The 24,974-nt window shown below is 34.3% G+C and overlaps 1 protein-coding gene across 3 annotated transcripts in view; it reads right to left on the reverse strand.

Annotated features, from left to right (window-relative positions):
- Nucleotides 1-233: 233 nt before the first annotated feature.
- The window catches only part of FOXN2 (forkhead box N2), a 69,496-nt gene continuing 44,755 nt past the window's right edge, over nucleotides 234-24,974 (reverse strand). For all 3 annotated transcript variants that reach the window (XM_036121641.2, XM_036121640.2, XM_036121642.2), the window contains exons 3-6: nucleotides 18,004-18,128; nucleotides 15,532-15,596; nucleotides 7,146-7,214; nucleotides 234-4,653 (exon numbers count right to left, since the gene is read on the reverse strand). In XM_036121641.2, coding sequence (XP_035977534.1) covers nucleotides 4,130-4,653; nucleotides 7,146-7,214; nucleotides 15,532-15,596; nucleotides 18,004-18,128 — 783 coding nt within the window. In that variant the 3' untranslated portion in view covers nucleotides 234-4,129. The remainder of the gene's footprint in view (nucleotides 4,654-7,145; nucleotides 7,215-15,531; nucleotides 15,597-18,003; nucleotides 18,129-24,974) is intronic.

Below are 24,974 nucleotides of genomic sequence, written 5' to 3' on the forward strand. Positions count from 1 at the left end.
GAAGAGAATAATGTAATTAACACTATTTTGCTTTCAAAATGATTAAAATGGCTTGTAAAAACCAGGAAAAACAATACTTCTGACTTTTAAAAATTCTGAAATTGAAACTTTATTTTTCATTTGTATGACTTCAACTTTGTAACACCAAAATGGAAAGGGCATGTGTATGTGTAAGTATGAGCCACTTACATCTACACTACCCACCCCAAAAGGACAGAGAAAGTACACCAATGTTATAAAACAAGGTTTATTCTGCAATACTTTATCATAATGAATTGCATCTCTTTGGTAAAAATAAACTTTATAAACATTTTAATAATCAGAGATTAGATACAAAAACTAAATATCTGTTAGGTTGCTTTTAATATGAACAAAGACTGGCAACTGAGAAGTGGTTCACTTGTGACTGGTCATCTATTGGCAGTTATAACTCAAACTCAGGGCAATTTTTATGCTACATTAGAAAAGAGGATAAGGAAACCAGTTTAATAACTCAAATTTCTTGAATCAGAAAGCATTCTTACACTTTCATTTAAAAATAAATAGTAGTTACAGTGAATTGGCAATTATACATTTTTATACACTATATGATGGCAACATAATACTTTAAAATTAAGCACTTAGTTTAATAAGAAATGTACAACAATGGCACTGGCAGTTAGATGCAGAAATAAATGTGCTTTAAGAAAAAATGGCAGGTATAACATTAAAATACTCTACTTTGTCTTTCAATAAATACTTTGAGTACATCATTAATATAGTGAAGTAAACTTTGTTTAAATCAAAGCTTACACATTTCAAACTAACAAAAAAAAAAAAAAAACAACTGTAAAGTATATGTAAACCAGAAAGCCTTTAATTAAATGTGTGGTCTTCACAAATGGTTGTTAAGTTACTGTAGTATTTAAGACAAAAGTCTTTACAGCTTTGTGAATTATTCACATCTGTTGATTAAATTGCTAGGAAAGGCCTCCTGGTCTACGAAGACACACACATTCCCTCAACACTTTCTCTACCTTTGAATTCGTGCTTACATATATTTAACTGACCACCTAATATGAACCTTTTACATAATGCCTCAGAAAGTAGCAAAAGAAAAAATATATATATTCTAAGCCTTACTATATACAGGGGAATCTAAGTTAAGAGAAGTCATGCCGGCTATAGGGAGGAAAGGAAAGGCTCAAAGGTGGAAAAAAGGAGGCAATCCACCAATAATTAGCTTTTCCATGAATACAAGTAATGTTTTCTTTCTCTGAATTTGAAAGGTAAAATAAAATATTAATGAATCTAGTAATATATTGCACAAATAAATTTCAAAAATCTATATTCAAGAAACACTGATTCTATTTGGGATGGGAAAGATGAAGATTAATTGTGCTGACTCAAAACTTCACTAGAAATCTATTATAAACTAGAATCGGTTGTAACAATTTATATTGATGTAAGGCAAATTATGTTAGCTTAAATCACAGTCTTAAAATATGCTGGAACATTATCTCTCTGGGATTGCCAAACTGTTTCTATTACAGTATAATTTCTTATTAATATATTATTAGAAATACAATTTCCAGTCCATAGGACTTGAAACGACTTTCCTTAATTGGGTGGTTATTAGCCATGTTTTTATCTCAACACACCTGAGGAATGGGGTCATAATATCTATGAAAGTAATAATGGGGGAATCATAATTAAAAAGGTACTTCCCCTTGAAAACAACTGCCTCAGTAAATCAGCAAATGGAAAAAGTGATGCACTGAATTCTGTATATTAAGTGTAAAATACCATATGACTTCTTCCCATTAGCTTTTAGTATGAAAGCATTCATTGTCTTTGCTAGTGATGCACTTAAACTTTTAAATTTGAAGAGGGAGAGAATATTAAGTTTAAAGAATTATTGTTATTTATATTAAGCCAAAATAATTTTGAAGATCCCTCTTAAAGGGGGAACAACTCTCCCCCTCCTTATCTTAAATCATCCTCCTCTGCTTACGAAGAGTAATTATCTAATGGACAGGAACCAGAGAGAACATCTGTGGTACAGAATTTCAGTAGAACAAAATAAACTGGAACCAGGTCACTGAAACACACTGTTACTAAGGTCTATCCAGAGGGCCACCATAAACAGCTTTAAGATACTGTTATTGAAATGATTTTTATAATCTGTGTACTATTTATACTGTGGTATAAGCATTTTTTGGTGTGTTATAGTCACTCTCTATGTAAAAGGTGTTAACTTGGATTAGCCATTTTCTGTAGTAGAGGTGACAAAAACGAAGAAGAAAAAACAACCCCAAATACCTCATCCTGCATACTTAAAAACTATTTTTCATTATCAACAAATTTAAAAATTACTGTATTTCAACAGCACTGATTCTATTAATGTGGCTATCCAAGTTCAATTACAATTAACATGGAAACGGGACAGATAATATTAATGTTGTTATCCCTGGCTCTGGCCTAAAGTTTTGCCAATTGAAAAAGATGTTTTCATTATGCTTCTCATTCAACAGTTTTGCCCAAATAAAATTTACAAGTTAAAATAAAAATACCTCTTAAAAAAAATCCAAGAAAATGCTTTAGTCATAGAAACAGCTGAAAGTAACCAACCAAAATCACGAGCCCATGTATGTATGTATATGTATATAGAAATTATCAGAAAAATGAAAACAAGGTCATTGTTATAAAACAGAATGCACCATGAGATTAAGACTGAACTTTTGGAAAGTTGCTTCTATCACCGTAAAAAAAAAAAATATATAATAAGTTTAGTTTTACTAGTATCCTGTGTTCTTTCTAAATTAATATAGTCAAACTATAAAAATGATATGAAAAAATGTCTCATAGAGCAGATTTGTTCAAATGCTTAAAATGCACCTTTTTAGGTCAATGCACCTTTGGAACAGCAATATAAAATCTTTTAGCATGGAATAAATGGCACATATGTATTATACTGCCTCCCCCAAAGGGTGTACTGTATAAGATTTAATTTTATATGAATTTTCAAACTCATGAAGGTACTTGGTTTCTACAGTCTTGTTAAATCCTTTTAAATTTAATTAGGAATACATACAAACTTAATTCATACAAACCTTGGACAGAAGTTTTTTCCTAAATGATCTATCTTTATTTAAGAGGACATAAGTAGTAAGTATTCAAAATGTTTATATTAGGTCACACTCCATTCCTACTACAAAATTCCCAGAATGCAGTCCATTTAACAACAAATGAAAGATTCTCTTATTGCAAAAAGTGTGTCAAAATGAGTGTTAACTCCATAACATACTTTATGGCTATATCCTCTCTCACTGGGTTATTTTTACTCAACAAAGACAGCTAGTGGCTAAAATTCAAACAATGGTTGCAAAGCACTTTGGGAATGAACAAAAGGCCCCAATAAATGTTATGCAACATCTGGGAAGTAAAAAAAATTCAAAGATAATATTATAATAGGAATTGGAGTGTTCTTATTTGAAATTTTACCACAAAACTGCCTTTTCTAAATTTCAGAACTCTTTGTTATACCTCCTGCCTATGTAGCCAAAAGAAGCTTTCTAGACATCTAGGACCTTTTCCAATTTATATTCAACTTTGTCCACGCTTCAGCGAAAAATAATTAAAAACTAAAATTAAGACAAAATAAAAAAATCCAAATCTCATTCTACTGGATTGCATGTGTCCAGAGAGAAGTATGTGAGAAAGACATCAGCAACATTTTTAGCTGGATCAGCAACTACAGTTAATTACAAATGATTGGAAAAGAAAATGAAAAAAAGTTACAGAGTTGCCAATTCTTACACTTTAACACATTAAGAGAATGAAAGATTTTTCCTACAAGTTTTAAGACACAGGCTGTGGATTTTCTTACATAAAAATTTCCAAATCTTAGACACACTTATCACAAAAATTATGCTTTTAGGACTTGGCAGCGTATCTATGGTTGGGCATGATCCTAACAGCAATTATTTAATAAAAATTAAAACAAACATGTTGAGAAATAAACAAGTAATTAGCACCCCTCCCCCACCCTAAAACAAAAGAAGTCCATTATGGCTTTGATATCCCTTGTAAAGAATTAAGTAGAAGAGTATTGCCACACTTTAAAATAATTTCACACTAGTAAGTATTTCTATTTTTTCCGCTGCTTTTGATTTTGTGTCTTCGCAGTACTTATTAGGGAACCCAGACATGTTCGGATTCCAGCAAGGTGGAGCAGAGATCCAGCTGCCTCTTTGAGCTCTTCATCAATTTCTTGACATAACTGTTTGCGCATCTTTTTGCCTGGCTGCCCTTTTTCAGAGGCATCTGCACAAGCCTGTGATGCATAGCCACTGTCTCCAAGAGGATCATCTTCATAATCAACATCTGTATCTTCTTCACTGTGAAATCCTTCACTGCCATCACTTCCCACATGGCTACTCTTTGGGATAAATTCATATGCCTCATCCACAGAGGACAGAGAAGACACACTAGACCTGGACGCACAGCGCTGTGCTGCCATGCTGCTTGCACTGTAATTGTGGTCTTCTTTTGGATCAATGCTTGTGGCCAAAGAATCACTCTCTTGCAATCGCACACTACTGGGATGATTAAATGCATTGCCATAACTCCTCTTTTTTTGCATTGCTGTTTTAAGAGGAAGAGGCTTCTCACCTGTGGAAAAGAAAACTTCCATCAATAGGTCAAATGCATCCGATTGCAAGAAAAGGCCATTTAAACTACTATATCACTACTGAATAGTAAGTGCTTTAGGGTTAGTAATGTTCTGTAGGTTTTTGTTCACTTGTTTCTTTTTTTACTTAGACCACATATCATCCTGTAGGTATTAACTTGAAATATTTTAAAATCACTTAATGATACGTCTTGACCTTTCCATGAAAAATATAATTGTTTTGAGCTGTTCGTACAGAATGCTTCAATAGGAATGTGCCACTGTTGAGCTAACCATTTTCTTATTGATATTTAGATTTTCCCAATTTTTCAGTACTGTGAATAATATTGCAATGAAAATCATTCTAGACGCTTCTTCTTACACATATGCAAATATTCTTCTAGAATACCAAGAAACAGAATTATTAAGTAAAAGAATATATACATTTCAAATTATAATTGTTTTTTTTTTTTAACTGAAGTATAGTTTACATACAACCTTATATTAGTTTTAGGAGTACAACATAGCGATTTGATAATTCTATATACATTATGTAATGCTCACCTTGTGTAGTCACCATATAGTTATTACAATATTATTGACTATATTCCCTATGCTGTACTTTTTAACCCCCTGTGATTTATTTTTTAACTGGAAATTTGTAACCTCTTAATTGCCTTTACTTATTTCACTCATCCCCCCACCCTCCTTCCCCCTGGCAACCACCAGTTTGTTCTCTGTATTTATAAGTCTGTTTTTTTTTTTTTTAAGATTCTACTTATTTATTTGACAGAGAGAGCGCACGTGCACACGTGCACAAACGGGGAGCGACAGGCAGAGGGAGAAGCAGGTCCTAGGACTCTGGGATCATGACCTGAGCCAAAGGCAGATGCTTAACTGACTGAGCCACCCAGGTGCCCGTTTTTTGTTTTTTGTTTTTTTAAGATTTTTATTTATTTGAGAGAGAGAACAAGTGAGGAGAGGGGCAGATGGGGAGGGAGAGGGACAAGCACACTCCGCGCTGAACATGGAGCCTCATCTCAGGGCTCCATCTCACGACCCTGAGATCATGACCTGAGCCAAAATCAAGAGTCAGGCACTTAACGGACTGAGCCATCCAGGCGTCCATTTGTTTTTTGTTTGTTCATTTGTTTTGTTTTTTAGATTCCATATGAGTGAAATCATATGGAATTTGTCTTTCTCTGGCTTATTTCACTTAGCCTAAAACTCTCTAGGTCCATTTATGTTGTCAAGAATGGCAAGATTTCATTCTTTTTTTATGGCGGAGTAATATTCCATTGTGTATATATATCACATCTTTATCCACTCATCTACTGATGGACAGAGGTTGTTTGCTTCCGTATCTTGGCTATGCAAATAATGCTGCAATAAAACAGGGGTGCATGTATCTTTTCAAATTAAGTGTTTTTGTTTTCCTCAGGTAAATATCCAGAAGTGGAATTACAGGATGGTATGGTACTTCTATTTTTAGTTTTTTGAGGAACCTCCATACTGTTTTTCACAGTGGCTGCACCAATTCACATTCCAACCAACAGTAGGTTCCCTTTTCTATACATTCTCATCAACACTTGTCATTTCTTGTCTTTTTGATACTATACATTCTGACTGGCATGAGATCTCACTGTGGTTTTGCTTTGCATTTGTAGCTGGTATTTTCAAGTTGTGTTCCAAAATGGTTGTACTAATTTACATCTTACAGTGTATGACAATATCCAGGTCCCACAATTAACACCTAATATTATCAATCATTTTAATTTTTCATAATCTCATGGACAAAAAAAGGTAGTATCTCAATATTGTTTCATTTTGCATTTCCCTGTCTTCTAGAGAAGTTGCCTATCTTTTCAAATGTGTATTGTTCACTTTATTTCCTTCCCTGAGCCCACCTAATTCATATATTTTCTTGGCTTTTCTGAACATTTTTCTTATTTCTTACTTGTAGCGTCCTTTTATATACATATACTCAATACTAACCATTTGTTTGTTATATACATAGTAAAAAAATGTTCTCAGTGTTTCCCTTGTGTGACTTTTCTTACATATATTTTTTGTTGTCAGAACTACAAAATTTTGATGTTTAATTAAATTTACCTATGTTTTCTTTTATGGATTTTGCACTTTGTATCTGAAGGGTTTTCCAATTCCAAGGTTATAAATATATTTTCCTATATTTTCTTATTTATGGCTTTCGTTTTTACTTTTAAATTCTCAACCTTAATTTCTATACATGTTATTATTTCTTTGTTTCTTGGTCCATGTAAAAATATCTATCACAGTATTAACTTCAATCTCATAACTGCTCACATATATTAATGGAAATATAATAAAATAGAAACTAAGTAATTCAAAAGAAAACACAACTTAGTTGGAAAAAACAATTTTGCCTATAATATTTAAATATTTTGCATTCTAAATTACATTTGATAAAGCACTCACAAAAATGTATTTTAGGAAGAATGGGATGATTGCTTACATTCTAAAATGCCTTGTTCTATAGAAGTATTTAAAAGCATCATTGCAGTGGCAGCATCAATATCAGATTCTGAAAAAGGAAAAGAGTAACAATATTAATGTTCTTTATAAAAGAGAGGCTATTATAAGTATTTGCAAAGGTAACCAATGTTAAGGGTTGGTGTATATTCTTTTACTTAAATACATACACACACACATTAAACAAAATGAGACACATTATTCTGCAATCTGTTTTTGTTCACCTAAAATTATGAACAGTTTTGTAGATAGTATCAAATAAAGGAGAACTGAGAAGTACTGTAGATAATAAAATTTATGATTTTCTTAATATCTAGCTTACTTTACTGTAAGAAGACAGTATGTTATTCATAAAGCATACAAAATATGTGTTCATCAACTGTGTATGTCATCACTAAGGCTTCCAGTCAACAGTAGACTATTAGTAGTTAAGTTTTTGGGGAATCAAGTTATACATGGATTTTTTTAACTGCATAGGGGAAGGAGGCAGGGGTCAGCACCTCTAACCCCCGCATTGTTCAGGGGTCAACTGTAATTAACTAAAAATGTACACTAAGGCATTATTACTTTTTAGCATTTTTACCTTAAAAAAAAGGATTTATTTATTTGAGAGAGAATGAGAGAGACAAAAAGAGAAAGGGAGAGAACTCAAGCAGGGAGAGGGCCAGAGGGAGCGAATATCGAAGCAGACTCCCATGACCCATGAAATCAGGACCTGAGCCGAAACCAAGAGTTGGACACCCAACCGACTGAGCCACTCAGGCGCCCCTACCCTTTTTAGCATTTAAAAAATATCTTTATCTGTGCATATCTGCAGTTATGAAGTACTTCATTAATTACATACTAGTTACAGGAGTTAAAAATATGTGTATTTGGTCAGTCTAGATCATGTGAATTTACAAATGCTAAATAAATAATTATTGCTGGCACAAAAGTATCAGTAATGTTTTTAATCATAATTATATATGAGCCCACAAGTACTATAGCCTTCATAGGAGGTCAAACATAATTATGGATATTCCATAAGGAAAATGAGCTTTAAAAGGATGGTAAAATTAGCAGGTTCTACTCCAGATAAAGTCATTATGCTCTCATATCTACTTTTCTGCTAGAAGTTCTTCTCCATCTTGGTGATCTATTACTCTGAATAACTGTAATTAAATAAAAGTAATATGGTATAATCTAATGTGAAGGAAAAGTTAGAAAATATTTAGAAATTTTAGGGGCGCCTGGGTGGCTCATTCGTTAAGCGTCTGTCGTGGGCTCACGTCATGATCCCAGGGTCCTAGGATCGAGCCCCGCTTCGGGCTCCCTGCTCGGCGGGAAGCCTGCTTCTCCCTCTCCCACTCCCTCTGTTTGTGTTCCCTCTTTCGCTGTGTCTCTGTGTCAAATAAATAAAATCTTAAAAAAAAAAAAGAAAATATTTAGAAATTTTAGATTACAAAGGATGTTTAAAGTAAGACTCAGATATGAAACTTCCCATTTCTATCTCAAAGCCATAAAATTATTACCCCGTTTTCCATTTTATTTGTAATACCTAAAGTTATTTTAGATAATAAAGCCATAAAGATATTGACTTGTTTTCTCCCCAACTTGACCATAAACTCTGTGAAGACAGAAAAAGTTACTGACTTTACCAAACAGATGTAAGTAAATCAGAAGATGGTTGTTATGAAAGAGCATATCATACTACAACTCTTTCCCCTTCAATAAACTGTGACCTTGTGAAACAAGAGTCTCTATGAATGCCTTCCCAATTAAGGTAGGAACCTGTCTTATCCCCTATGTTCCACAATGCCTGGAACAATAGTAGGTCCTAAATAAATGTGTCAATAATAAAGTATATGACCTCCTTGCCCTCCTTTCCTTAGATTAAGCTAATTATCACCAAATTACTAACTAATGTTGGGTATCAATGGGCTTGGCATGTTCTGAGTATTTATTAACTCCTCTAATCCTCACAACTTTATGATGTGGGTGCTATTAGTATTTCCATCTTAAAAATGAAAAAACCAGACACAGACAGGTCTGGGGGTGGTGGTGGTAGAACTTGAACCTCTCAGTAGTCTACTTCCAGAATCTAGGCCTTCAATTTGTACTCTATCAATCATCAATCATTAATATTCACTAAGTATCCATGACTAAAGTAGGAAACTCTGCAGGATTTACAAAATATACTGGAAATTCTCTATTCTGTTATTCACTCAATAAAACGAGTATCCTGTTATGAGCCAGACATCATTCCAGGCTGTGGGAATATAGCAAAAAACAAAACAGGAAAACCCCTAACCTCTCAGAACACAAAGGAATAATTAAAACACAGTATGTCACAAGGTGACAAACACGAGGGAGAGAAACTAAGCGGAAAGGGGGATAGAGAGTGTTGGGAAGGGTGACTGCACTTTAAATACAGAGGTTAGAGAAGGCTTCAAGAAGAAGCAACCATTGAGCAAAGATTCAGGGAGATGAGAAAAAGATATCCGAAGGAAAAGTATTTCAAGGCAGAAAGAACAGTAAGTAAAGAGTATGAATCAGTGTTTCTCATGTCATAGCCAAGAAAAGATCTCTCCAATTCTAGTCTTTTAGAATGAGACCTGACTATAATTTGATAGAGTTCAGTATTCTAACATGTCTTTGAAGAAGAAAAGATTCAGACTCTAGCCCATATTGTACCTCTGTGTGAACTGAAAAAAAGCAAGTCTGCCTCCAGGTGAATGCTTCCCTGTACGAAGGCACACAGCTTGAAGACTGGAGCGTGGGCTGAATTTCAGACCCCACTCACTGCCTCAGCCAAGTGGCTCTGTGCAGGGCAAATCTTGATTGGCATTATGCAAAAGCCCTGACAGAGAGTTTCCTGTTCCATGAAATAATTTTTCTTTTAATAAAAAAAGGTCTACCTTGTTTCCAATTTCATTAAAAAAAAAAAAAGGAGGTGCTGGTGAGGGAGAATCTAACACTGAAAAGCATAATTAGGAAAAAATTTCAGAAAATTTATAATCTTATAAATGAAGTACCTATAAAATCTTATCAAAAAAGTTAGTGTATCTCTAGCTTAACTTCCTATAGTAAACTTTCATTAGAATTCAAGGAGTCATATTTCTTAAAAACAATACCTAAAACTAAAGAAAATTGGTGAGGCTTATCCTGACAACATAAGAAAGCTGCATGAACACCACTTCTCTTCTTAGTTTCCAAATATTTAAAATGGTAAAATTAGATACTATTTTTGTAACAGTAGAAGGACAGGAAAAGTGTACCTTAAACACATTTATTTCTTGTATAGATTTATTATAACCAAATTAATTTGAACTCTCCCACATGAAATTAACTTTATGAAACCAAAAACCTCCCTGCAAAAGAATTTTATCTATATGTAATTTGTTTGGTTTCAAACATTTTAAGTATGCTTCCCATACCTTGCCAATTAGCTCTAGAAAAATGTCTAACTGCAAGAGAAATGACCCCAAATACTCAGTAATCAAGAATACCTGATGACCGATGATTTGACCAAGGTACAATCTTGAACTTCTTAGAACAAATACAACGAAAACTCTCTGTGTAGACTTTACAATTTTTATTCAGAGTACCCCATCTCTTTTAGTATTAAAATTAAACTGAAGACTTACTTGTTTATTGTCACAATTGAAGACACTTCATGTTATTTTTTCACTGATAATACTTTAGCTATTTAAAATGTAGCTCTGTGTTTTTAAAAACATACTATTAGCTAGGTTACCACCATATCCAGTTCATAAAGAATAAAAATTTGGTTCTTTTATAAAGTCTTTTGTATATATTTTCTCTGACACTATTTAGTTTAAGCAAATAATTCACTTCCAGTTGAAATTCATTTGTCATTAAGAGTCATGAGATCCACCCAAATAGTGATTTAAAAAACCTACTTAGTTCAAAGTCATATTATTTCTCTTTTTTTCCTTCATAGTTCTGACTGGAGTTCAAAACATGCTACTGATTTAATAATTGATTCAAATAAATTTCTGTCATAATTGTTAATTTGTATGTCCTGGTTTATATTTCCTTAGCCCTGATGCTGGGAAATTACTAACAATAACTGAGAAAAAAATCCTAAGACACTAGGTTCAGCTATGTGAAACTGAGGGTTATGACACAAACTGACACATTTCTGTTATCTGATTTTCAATCCATTTGCTTAAGGAATGATATGAGAACCATGGAGGCAGAATTTAAATTGTTATAAGCTCAATAATAACTATAAGGACTTATTACATCTATCAAAGCTAACATACACATTTACAGAGCATCCAAACAGAGAAGCTGTCTCTTGTGATTCTTTAATAGAGGAGAGCAATTTTGATATACTGCCAATACTTTAAGCTGTTTGGACCACTGGTTTAGTTTAATTTCTATTAAGATACAAATTATGCTAATTTGGAATCTTAAATTTGAACCTAGATTTGCACTTAGCCCCTAACATCATCATTAACTGTCTAACGTTTATATTTGCTTGTAGTATACTAGTGCTTCAGTATAAATACTATAATTCAGTAACTAGAATGTGAGTTCCATTTTTGTCATTTTGTTCACTGATGTATCCTTGTGCCTAGCACACAAGTATGTTCAATAAATATTTCTTAAGCAGATGAATTTATTCTAAATCCACACCAAACCAAAATATTGACAAAAAAGATTCTGTTTTGCTATCTCAGTATCAGATTCCTGTGCCTCCTGCCCTGTTATACAATACTGTAATATATATATTGGCACAGAAAATTAGTCATTGTAAGGTGAGCAAGAGAGACAACTATACTTTAAAACTGCTGCACCCACTTTGGGTGATAGTGACTATTTCTGGAGTTTCTCCGCCTAAATAAGTTCTCCTATTGCTCTTATGTGTTTGAAGGTAGCTCTATTATAATGATTAGTAAAGATGATTCTGTGAAGTGATAGATGAATCTAATACTGGATTCTAATACTGGAACTCAATGACACCTAAGTGACCTTAATAAAACACAGAACTGACAATGTTGCCTCATTCTTTAAAGCCCTTCAGCAGCTCCCTCAATGCCTCATACCTAGTAGGAGTGCAGGTTCTGAAATCAGAGTTTCTGAGTTCCTTGTATGCCTTTTACTAGTGATGTGGCCATGAGAAAGTTACTTAATCTCTCCAAACTTCAGTTTCCTTATTAGGTAAGAATACCTCAAAGAGTTGTAAGGATTAAATGAGATAATGCACTTAAAGCACCGTAGTAAGGAACCCAATGCTAATGTTATAATTATAGGAGTTCAAACTCATTACGCTAAATAAGTTCTCCTTGATTTGGCTAATGCTCGCTTAAACTTCTTCATTTGGCTTGCCCATGCTAAATGACCACATCTACAGCTACTGGACCAAGGCTGCCGTATCCTCTTCTATAATCCTAGGCTTCAGCCATACTCACTGGCCTGCAGTTCCTAGCAGATACCCTCCAACAAGGTCAAGTATTTCCCCAACTTCTGAGGTCCAGCTCAAGCACCACTTTCTTTTCTAAGGGGCCTTTTCTGATCTACCTCTAAGCTTACTCTGCCACTTACTTCCTTTTTCCCCAATGTACTCTGCATAACCTTCTCAACCTTCTTCAATTAAACTGTACAGTTTTTGAGAGCAGGGCCTGGGTCTCTTTCATCTCTGCATATCCCAAAGCACCCATACATTACTTGGCACTATGTGGGAATTCAACAATTACTTGTAGAATAAACAGTTGATTGTTTAGTCCATTTAGTGCTGTGTTTTTTTCAAACTTTTCTCTAGAAATAATATCGAGAGAAGAAAAAGCAAATTTCCTCATAAGTCTATCAATAGGCCCTAAAGCAACCTGATTTAAATATAAATTTTCTTAAGTTTTTGTGTGGTCTTATGTTTTCCTCTAAAACTTGTAAGAACTGTATATTCTATTCCAGGACAGGCCTGCATTTGTTTTTTGTTTTTTTTTAAAGACTTTATTTATTTATTTGACAAGAGAGAGACACAGCAAGAGAGGGAACACAAGCAGGGGGAGTGGGAGAGGGAGAAGCAGGCTCCCGCTGAGGGGGCAGCCCGATGCGGGGCTCGATCCCAGGACCCTGGGATCATGACCTGAGCCGAAGGCAGACGCTTAACGACTGAGCCACCCAGGCGCCCCAGGCCTGCATTTGTTTTAACCTGGAACTCCAAGGCCCCTTGCCATCAAGCCTAAGACTCACAGGTACAGAGATGGAGGGAAGTAAGCTATTAGCAGCACTAGAGAGATGATGCACCATATGTCTAAGTCATTAGATGAAGGAGAAGTGCTATGCTCTAGTTATGAAAAATTGCGGCTAAAACTAGCAGGAGAGGGGTGCTTGGGTGGCTAAGTCAGTTAAGCATCTGCCTTTGGCTCAGATCTTGATCCTGGAGTCCCAGGATCGAGCCCCGTGTCATGCTCCCTGCTCTGCAGGGAGTTGGCTTCTCCCTCTCCCTCTGCCCCACCCCCTGCAGCTTGCTCACTCTCTCTCAAATAAATAAATAAAATCTTAAAAAAAAAATAAAACTAGCAGGAGAAAATTGTGCAAGTGTCTGCTCCCCAAAAGAAGCAGCAGAATTAGGATAGAATGGAATAAGAGCAAGAAGAGATTCTAAATAAATCCAGAATTCACAAAGAAAATGTTCTCAAAATCTGTATATGAACTGAGCTTGAAAGACTAAAGGTCAGAACTTATTGAGATAATAAAAATATGCAGTTTCTGCAATGCCTAAATGTAAAGAGAAACCACATCTACCCATGAAGGAAGGAGAAAATGGATACTTGCATTATGTTAAGCCAGAACATTATCTGAACATACCCTCAATCCTCTTAACTTCTTTGCAGAATTCTCTTCAGCTTTTCACACCCTTTCCCTCCCTCATTTTTACAGACCATCATCACACTGCTTCCTAGGCTTGGCTTAGTGTAGTTTCAAAGAGCCAAAATGTGTCTGATACACAGAAAAGACTTCTGGTCTGCGGATTTCTGTTTTTAAAAGTCACAGAAATGTTTCTAGGCCTGAAAGTGACAATGCTAGAAAACCTCATGTTAATACATCACTAATTTATAATATTAACTATGAGTAGGGGGCAAAAACTACTAATTCAGAATTTTTATGTACTTTAGAAAAGTCATCTACAGAATTCTGAAAGTTAACTTGCTGTCTTCTTAAAGTTCTTTACACTTAACCTATAAAAGAAATATTCTAAACTATATTCTAATCCAAACTTCCTCTGAAGAGGGTCAATAAATATTTTAGGTTTTGCCAGAGAAGAGGCATAACCAAGGATACAATACAGAGATCTCTGTTGCAACTACTTAACTCTGTTCTTATGGTGAATTTTCACATGCCTTGAAATATTTTTTTTATTATTTTTCAACTATTTATAAATATAAACTCACAGGCCATGTAAAAACACATGGCAGGCCAGATATGGCCCAAGGCCTAGTTTGCCAATCTCTATTCTAGTCTAAGACTTGAAAAGCAAACTCTATACTGATAGTATTACTAAGAAATATTTTCCTATTTTCAAGGAGAAATACACATAAGAGGAAATGAAAAAAAAGGGATATACAACAGTATACATAGTATGAGCCTAACATTTGGAGAAAAAGTGTGTGTGTGTGTATGCATGCAGACACATCTACTCGTTTTTAAGGAGTAAAAAGAACCAAAGTAATTAAAACAAAATGTTGACGATAATAAAGAATAAGTTTTAGTTTCTTTTTTTTTGTTTTATTTAAATTCAAGTTAGTTAACATATAGTGTATCATTAATTTCAGGTTAGAATTTAGTGATACATCACTTACATTTAACACCCAGGGCTCATCATATCAAGTGCCCTCCTTAATACCCATCACTCCATTTCCCCAACCCCCACCTAACCTCCCCTCCAGCAACCCTCAGTTTGTTCTCTATAGCTAGGAGTCATTTAGGGTTTGTCTGCTCTCTTTATCCTATTTTATTTTTCCCTCCCTTCCCCTATGTTCATCAGTTTTCTTTTTTTTTTTTTTAAAGATTTTATATATTTATTTGACAGAGAGATAGCACAAGTAGGCAGAGAGGCAGGCAGAGGGAGAGGGAGAAGCAGACTCTCCACTGAGCAGGGAGCTCGACGTGGGGCTCGATCCCAGGACCCTGGGATCATGACCTGAGCCGAAGGCAGACGCTTAACCAACTGAGCCACCCAGGCACCCCATCAGTTTTGTTTCTTAAAATTTAGTTTCTTTTTAGAAATGTTTTTATTTTCCAAATCTTCTACAATGAACATGTAATACTTTTATAATCAGAAAAAAATTAAATAAACAGAAAATCCTGATATTTGACCTGAGCTGTTATGATTTAAAGTAATGTTCTTACACACATACCTTTAAGGGTTCGCACCTGGTTCTGCTTGAGTACAGAGCTTAAGAAATGAGGTGATAAAGAGCCACTGAAAAATAAAGATAAGATAAATATGCTTATAAAAACCTTCATTTCACTTTTTATGAACTTAGTCACAAATACAACTAATTTATACAATAAAAAACACAAACTATTTTTACCTTGTTTTCTTTGCTAATACTATTCAGTTTAGAAGAGTCTGCCAAAGCAGAAAGAGCATTAGATCCAAGATTAAATCACAACTATTTGGACGTTCTTAGGCAAAATAATTAATTTCTTAGTTTCTTCATCTGTAAAATAGGAATAATTAAACCTCCCACATAGGGCTGCTGTGATGAATAATAATAATGCATTTAAAATGCCTGTAACAATAGACAATACATAATAGTTACTATTTGGTTTTGTACTGGATGCTTAAGTTTGATATGATATTCATATAGGTGTTACCACAGAAATGAAAGCGTTTATCGAAACAAATGTGTGAAGAGAACTGTATGGTAATGATGCAAAACAGATAAGTTCCTGATTTTATTAAGAAATATTAATGTCAAATTAAACTTGCTACAGTCATAAAGAGATTAGGAGTTCTGTTTTTTTTTTTTTTTTTTTTAAAGATCTTATTTTTAAGCAATCTCTACACCCAGCATGGGGCTTGAATTTACAACCCCAAGATCAAGAGTCACATGCTCTTCTGACTGAGCCAGCCAGGCATCCCAGTTTTGGCTTTTTTTTTTTTTTAAATTCCAAAAATTAAATCATTTTTGGGACACACTACTTCTGTTCTTTGGAATTTGTGATACCATAAAAAAATCTGTTTTGCTAACTAAATTGTAAGTCTATTTCTCATTCATAGTTTTACATATACTATATTTCATTCTTTTTCTCAACTTATCAATAATGACATGAAAAGGCTACACAAAGATCTATTGGATGGAACCATCATTTGCCAAACAATGAAAAAGAGAAAATGTTTCTAAAAATATTAAGGTAATGTTTTAAAGTGAAAAATTATCTTTATGCTGTCATTTATCTGTTTTTAAACCACAAAATCATTTTTATTTAACATATGATAAAGCTAAAAGATAAAATCATGAAAATGCAACCTATCAAAGGCACAGTGAAGCGCATATCTAATGGTATACAACAGTGTCAATTCTCTCATTTAATCTTTAATTTAAAAAAAACATAGCTAAATAAAACACATAAATGACCATAAACAGAACTTACCATTAGTTTCTAAATTGTTTTTTTTTTTTAAACTAGGATACCTCATAAGCACCAACATTAACTGATAAAGAAGATACCAAGTCCCAAACAATGAGGATATAAATTCTGATAACTTTTCTAGGTTTCATTTCATAAAGATAAACCACTCAATCGTTCTTGTGACAATAATCCTTCCAATCTACTAGTAAACAAGCTTAAAATCTCAGTGAGAAGATATATATTACTAATTTCAACTTTAGCCTTCCTAATTTTTTATTGTATTTCAGCTACAACCACTCCACTTGAAGTTATTTAATAATAATTTAAGAAATTAAACATTGTATGGAAATACTGATAATTGTTGCAGCTGAAGAGTTCATTATAGTTTTCTCCCTCCTTTTGTGTATGTTTGAAATTCTCCATCTAGCATTTTATTAAAAAGCTTTTAAAATTTTCCAAAAAACAAATTAGCCATGATAAGGCCACCCTCAAAGTATCTCAACAAAATCTGGCATTTTCAATTCAAACAAATGTACATAATAGAATTAAAAAATAAAAAATTCTGAAGGCTTCTTTAGGAAACGGAAACAAAATCAGATTTGAGGTGCCATTTTCAGCTTTGACTTAAAATGGGAAAACTGTAAGATCAATAAGAGTCACTGAGTTTGAAAACAAGAGCCAAGGAAATACATTACAGTTATATTTACCAGCAGAAACAAAACAAATAAAAAAGTCAAAGCATTATTTTACTTGTCAGACATTTTAAAACTTGAGACTGTGAACATAATTTTCAAATATTAAATGTGTTGTGAAAGAAAACCAAACTTAAAATAGAAAAAGATATAAATATATCCATAAAAATGTTACAATGACAAACTGTTAAGCATCTTATTTTAAAAAGCTTAAATATACTTTTAATTTCCCATGTCTTTAGTCTGCATTAGTACTGCAGGCAATTAAAATAATTTAAACCTTTTGTACCTGAAATCATTATTATAACGTTCTGTAGGGTTTACTTATACTCAGGAGTGACTGTATTTTCCAGAATTTATGTTCTCACCTATCAAATATCCTGTTTCCTAATAACACAAGTTGACTATAAGTAAAAATGCCTTAGGCTAATGTCTTATCCATAAGTTATTCTCTGTGCAATAAAAAAAAACCCCAAACCTTACAACTTTGTTAGGTTTTTCCATGTAATACAATGAAATCTTATGTCACCATTGACACTTATATGGAAGATTCTGTACCTTTGTGGAGATGCAGGAGGGGTGTAAAATGTTAATGCTGAGGAAAAAGGTTGCTTCTTCAGTGCCTGCATAAGGTTGGGTTTATATTCTGGATCAACACACCATAAGGAACCTTTTCCATTAACCTAAAATAAAATACACAAGAATTATTAATGTGCAACTTTAAGACATACACAATCAGTGCCTGAATGTTTTCACTAAATTTGTGTGGGGGAAAAAAAAATCCTACAGTATGCTTTTGAGTACAATGCAAAGGTTGAATTAAGCTTGCTCTAAGAGCATTGTATGGTCAAAAGCCCTGGAGGCAGGCTGCCTGGGTTCTTAGCTCCAGCTCTGCCATTTACCTGTTGTGTGATCTTAGGAAAATTAACCAACCTCTATCTCTCCAGGCCATTATTCCTTCATTTGGAAGGTAGGGATGATAACACTACCTATCTCATAGGGCTGTTATGTGGATTAAATTATGCATAAAGTACTCTGCATGTTGCCTGGCACATAGGGCCACAGGACATGACAATCACTTCATAGTCTGTGAGAATGGTACAACCCCAAGATGTACAGTGAACAGCATGGAGGGCTGTACAATGTGGTCCTCCACATGGTAAGATGTAACAAATATAAGCCATTATTGTTACTGTTATAGAAAAACCAGGAAGAAAAGGAAAAATTAAGCTTTCTATGCAGCATCATTTCCCCAAAAGTGGTAAGCAGTATGAGATCAGGTGATGCAGCAAAAAATTTTTATTTTTTAATGGCATTAATAGTAATGCTTAAGTTCTCATTTAAAGCAAGTTTAAATTTAAAAAGCAAATGATTTCAGGGGCTCTTGGGTGGTACAGTCAGTTAAGCAACCAACTCTTGATTTCAGCTTGGGTGTGATCTCAGGGTTGTGGATTGAGTCCGGCACTGGGCTCCGCACTCAGAGCAAGTCAGCTTGAGATTCTCTCCCTTTCCCTCGGCCCCTTCCTGTGCTCACGCCCCCGCTCTCTCTATATACGAAGAAGTACAGTCTTTAAAAAAAAAAAAAAAGCAAATGGTTTCATGAAAAGCACAGGAAAAGTCTCAAAGAGTGGTAAATCAACAACTGAGGTATGAAAAAGACTCCTGTAAAAGATAACAGAGAGGAAGGAAGAATCAGCCCTTCCCTCAAGATCATTAAGTTAAATCTGAGTGACTTTTAGATAATATGGCAATGAGCACACAAACCCAGATTCCATTGAAATAATCAAGAGAATCTAAAAATTATGGAATTTTTATGATTACTAGAAACCAGAGAAACCATTAACAAAAGTGCCTGCTGAATTTCAAATGGGACGTGCCTGAAAGAAGGGCTTGTGTGATCCACAGTTCCCTCAATATGAAGGAACAGCTTATAGGAAGGTAAGTGGACAAGATATATGAAAAACCTCACTAATATTATCTAACATGCAGGGAAGAAGGCCAGGCTATGAGATAATTCTTTCAAATAGGTTTGAAAAATGCTGTACATTTTACTTCCCTCCTTCTTAGAAGGTCACACTACATACCAGCAGGTTAAGGGATCTAAATAGTCTTGCTATCATTATACTTGTTTTATATGGTTTCCTAAAGTTATCTGACACAGAACCTCCTTCTCCCAGGTAGTATTTGAGGAATTTAGTGTTCTATGGAACACTTATGAGAAAAACTGATGTAATTAATGAATTCTTGTAGAATATACTTTCCAAATATTAATGGAAAAAACTACATTGATTAGGCCAGGAGGAAAAATAAATTCCCTCTTAAAGTTCACAATTTTAAGACTCCATTGCAAAAAAAACAAAAAAATTAACAATCCCAACAACAACAAAATTCTGACCACTTGGAAATTTATAATACTCTTAAATTAAAAAGATATCCAAACTACAATTATAGATTATCTCGTAAATAAATATATTCATAAATCTAGTAAATAAATAAATTTCATATAAACACAGTTATATGAAAACTAAGAGAATGTGGCCAAAGGCAAATTTATATCCACTTTCATTCATTTTTTAAAAAAGATTTTATTTATTTATTTGACAGAGAGAGAGAGAGAGAGCACGAGCACAAGCAGGAGGAGCAGGAGAGGGAGAAGCAGGCTCCCTGCTGAGCAGGGAGCCCGATGCGGGGCTCCATCCAGGGACCCTGGGATCATGACTTGAGCCGAAGGCAGACGCTTAACCGACTGAGCCACCCAGGTGCCCCTCATTCATTTTTTTAAAAAGACTTATTTATTTATTTGAGAGAGAGAGCGTACATGCACATGAGGTGGAGGGACAGAGGGCGAGAGAACCTCAAGCGGACTCCACACTGGGCATGGAGCCCTACTGGTAGCTCAATCTTACGACCCTGAGACCTTGACCTGAGACGCAACCAAGAATCAGACACTTAACCAACTGAGCCACCCAGGTGCCCCTATCCACTTTCATTCTTTTTTTTTTTTTTTTTTTTAAGATTTTTATTTATTTTTTGACAGAGAGAGAGAGACAGCGAGAGAGGGAACACAAGCAGGGGGAGTGGGAGAGGGAGAAGCAGGCTTCCCCGCTGAGCAAGGAGCCCGATGTGGGGCTTGATCCCAGGACGCCGGGATCATGACCTGAGCTGAAGGCAGACCCTGAACAACTGAGCCACCTAGGCACCCTATCCACTTTCATTCTTAAACAACAATTGAAATATCTGAAATAAGCTTTTATCATATCTGGAGAAGGGGGGGGAGAGAAAATTATATAATGTTATATAATGTAAATATATTATATGAAAATTGATAAATTGTTAAACTAGAAATCAGGAAAAGAATGGAACTAAATGGAACTAAAAAACCATCAATATGCTACACACCCTAGTTGAGGTAGTCAAAGGAAATAAATGAAGAACTTTAGAAGCTGTGATTGATTATCTATCACCTGCTAACTCTTCCTTCAGGATAAATCTCTTCTACTTCCTTAGCTGAACATCCCTAACTGCACATCTTGAACAGAAGCTGGACTACAAGTATATCCTTACACATGTACCACATCCATACACAGTCTACATACAGAACTCCACAGCCATGCAAGGAGGAGATCCAAATTCAATCTCATCTCACTTCCCCAGAGCTAAACACTACTTGTACAGTGGTTAAGAGTGTGAACCTTGGAGCCATTTTGTCTCCTTGGGAATCCTGGCTCTGTCACTTAAGAGCTGTGTAATCTTCAGAAAAATGGGTATGTTTCCTGTATATTAGTATGCTCAAAATAGAACTATATAAAAAATAGTACCTACTTCACTTTAAGAATTACTGTATTATAAGAGTTAATTCACATAAAGTGCTTAGAACACTGACAGACAATAAGCACTCAATAAACATTGGCTACTGCTGTTGATATATGTTCATTTTCTTTGTAGTTTCAAAAATTGTTCCTGTTTCTTCCAGTCTAATAGCATGCAAACTTTAAATCTTTACACCAGATCTATTACACCAGATATTGGCATTACATTTTAACAAATATTTTTGAAGATTTTTTTCGTTTTCTCTACAAATATTGAAAACCAACTATAAGGTATAACCTTCCCCCTCTCCCACCATGTGATGTACAAAACTTCCTCAGAACTCATAAGATTAGTGAGATTCAAACTGGTAATTTTTGTTTTTATATTACACCTTTTCTATTTAAAAAACCCTTTCTTAAAATCTGAATTACACTTCACAATTACATTAAGAATTACTTGGACAACAATAAAATTTATGTGTGTTCTATTCCCCTGGTTCCTTTTTGTTTATATAAAATCCTATATGATGGGGCGCCCGGGTGGCTCAGTTGTTAAGCGTCTGCCTTTGGCTCAGGTCATGATCCCAGGGTCCTGGGATAGAGCCCTGCGTCAGGCTTCTTGCTCAGCAGGGAGCCTGCTTCTCCCTCTCCCTGCCACTCCCCCTGCTTGTGTGCTCTCTCTCTCTCTCTCTGTCAAATAAATAAATAAAATCTTTAAACAAACAAACAAAAAAGGTAATTTATGTGTAAGTGATATAGAGCTGCAAAATAAATGAATACTTATTTCTGGAGGTTATTCTAAAATTGGCATAAAGTTAGAGTTCATTTTTTGTTTTTTAAGATTTTATTTATTTGACAGAGAGAGCGAGTTAGAGAAAACACGAGCAGGGAGAGAGGCAGAAGGAGAGAGAGAAGCAGACTCCCCACTGAACAGGCAGCCTGATGTGGGGCTCGATCCCAGGACCAATATTATGAACCTGAGCCGGAATCAGGAGTTGGCTGCTTAACCGACTGAGCCACCCAGGTACCCCAAGTTTATATGGTTTAATAACAGTATATTCCTACTCCTTCACCTGTGAGTCCTGAAAAAAATCAACAATAAGAACAAAATCAATTAATTCTGAGTAAGAGATAAAAGGTAATAAAGAACAAGGAATTAACTAAATTTAAAGGGAAAATAGCCCTTGTTTTAGAAAAAGTATGCTATCAGTGTAAGCAGTTTTTAACATCCTAGCAACCTAAATGTATAGGAAAAGAAAAACCATAGCTGTCATATCATACTGTAATATAGAAAGACACATACTACACTATTAGGTGAAACTTTTTTCTGGCCTTCAGTAGCAAAATATCACATGAACTATATACTAAATAAGTATCTGAAATTTTGATTTGTTTTTCAAAGGAAGTCAAATTTTACAAATGTATTTTTGGATGAAATTACTTAAATTAGATATGTTTTCAGTCAGTTGGCCCAAGGGATGTCTTTTAACGATAGGGAAATAAAACTTTAAAACATTAGCACCCACAACATCCTTTGCCCAACCCACTTCAGTTTCATACAGAAAAGATATGTATGAATTATTTTTCATATATTGATTAAGACAATTATTTTAACGATTCTAGCCATGTTCTATCTTGGTATTCCTGAGATTACACTCCTAGAAACTGTTTGGTTCAATAGTCTTACTTTTTAAATTCTATCATGTGAATTACAAATTGTTTTGACCATAGTAGAATTGCTATTTCCTTGAAGTAGGAAATTGGAAGAACTGGTACTGAAAACCTGCCGTTCAGGGCAGTTAAGTATTATCTTGAGTAAGGTCTCCAAATAACAGTCTGGTTATGTTACCATGGCAGCATTTCCTTTCACTGGGTCTGTTCACAAACTATCAGTAACAAGAGATAAAATTATATATTTGCTAACATTATGTTTTAGAGTCTTCAAAGAGGAATTTATTTTAAACTAATTCTCACTTAAAAACCTTGCCCCTTTATTATTGTGCTTAGATGACAGAACACAAATAATAAAGAGTTTCAGACGTTAAATATTGTTTTAAACTAAATTTGCCTATAACAAAATAAACCTGTGCAATGGAAACAGGAAATGTGCACTCTCTCATTTATTTTGCATTTTGGAACTATAAGGCTTCTGGACTTAACTTGGTAGAGAACCACGGAAGGTTTTGAAGAAATAAGGAATACACTAAGAAATGAACTTTAAAAAGATCTTAATGTTAAGTTGTAAAGAATAGTTTGGGAGAAAAGGCAATGTTCACTATTCCTGAGATGTTTTTATGTACTTGCCTTGTACATTTTAATAGTTTCCTCCCCTGATTATCTTTTCTGTGGTTTTTAGAATGACTGAATTAAAAAGAATTAACTAATCAAAAAGGGCATTCATAAGTCCTGTTTATAGTTTAAAGCATGAACTTTTATAGTGGTTGGCATGACTTCTTTTCCTGGGATTCAGCTATTGAAGCGAGTCATCACTATGCAAACATAAAGACTAAAACTGTACTAAACCAGGCAAAATTTCTAATTTTGTGTTTCCCAGCTCAAGTCAGTGTCTTCATTTGGCTTTATAAAAATTTAGAGAAGTAGATATAAGACCTGGATGTTTAAATATTTAAAACATGAAACCCAAACCAAAACAAACCAAAAAAAGACCATGTCTAATTTTTATAACTTTAAAATACCGAGGCAGATAAATACCAAGCCAAGATTTTTAGACCTATCTATTGAGAGTATTAACTACGGTATGGATGATAGGGGGGGAAATCTAATCAGAAGCTATCCAGCTGGCTGGGTATCATTATCACTTTGTAGTTTGACCCAGACCTTGCCATCTTGCCATTTTTTTGAGATTATCATCTATAGATAAGAGATATTCATCAGAAAAGTGCTGGCAAGGCTGCCAAATTCAATTCCAACATTTATTGGATGTAAGTATAACTTACTTGCCTTCTGTAGATTACAAGAGAAGTACTGTTATTTTGAAACACTGATTCCAGAAGTATTTCATAAATTAAAAAAAAAAAAAAATCCACAAGCAACCCCAACCCTACCTGAATGTATCACTTTCTGTCCAAACTTCAGAAATTTAAGCAGAGTGGCTATTGATTTTTGTGAAGACCATCTCCTGCCAGTTTCTTTCCTCCTACCCTGACCTGTTGTAATAGCTTACTAATTTTTATCCCAATATATTACAATTTCTATATTTATCCTCATATTTTTTATTATCTCATAAGATGATTTCTTTCTCTTTATCACACTCTCCCCAGACTCTGGACTGTATGCTTTCTTGTTTGCTAGCTCTCACTTCCTTAACTTTTTTCTTTCTCTGAGCATTCAAAATGCTCAGGTTAATTATGTAAATAATGCACACATTTAAAAATTAAGGATAAAAACAAATCCCTTTTGATCACTACCACAAATCCAACTACACTGCACATATTATTCTGCAATTTTTATTACAAACAATACCACAGTGGATATATATCTCCTTGTATGTAAGTATGAATCTTACTCTAGGGGAGAAATCAGAATCTAATCCACTAGATCAAAAGATATGCACATTTCTAATTTTAATAATTGTAGCCAAGTTGCCCTCAAAAATGGTTGTACTAATTTACACTCCTATGAGTGGTATGAAAATATTGGTACTATTTCCCCTATCCTTATCTAAATTGATACTATCAAACATTTAAAATTTTTGCATTC

The sequence above is a fragment of the Halichoerus grypus genome, chromosome 10, assembly GCF_964656455.1.
Source record: "Halichoerus grypus chromosome 10, mHalGry1.hap1.1, whole genome shotgun sequence".
In the NCBI taxonomy this organism is placed as follows: Eukaryota; Metazoa; Chordata; class Mammalia; order Carnivora; family Phocidae; genus Halichoerus; species Halichoerus grypus.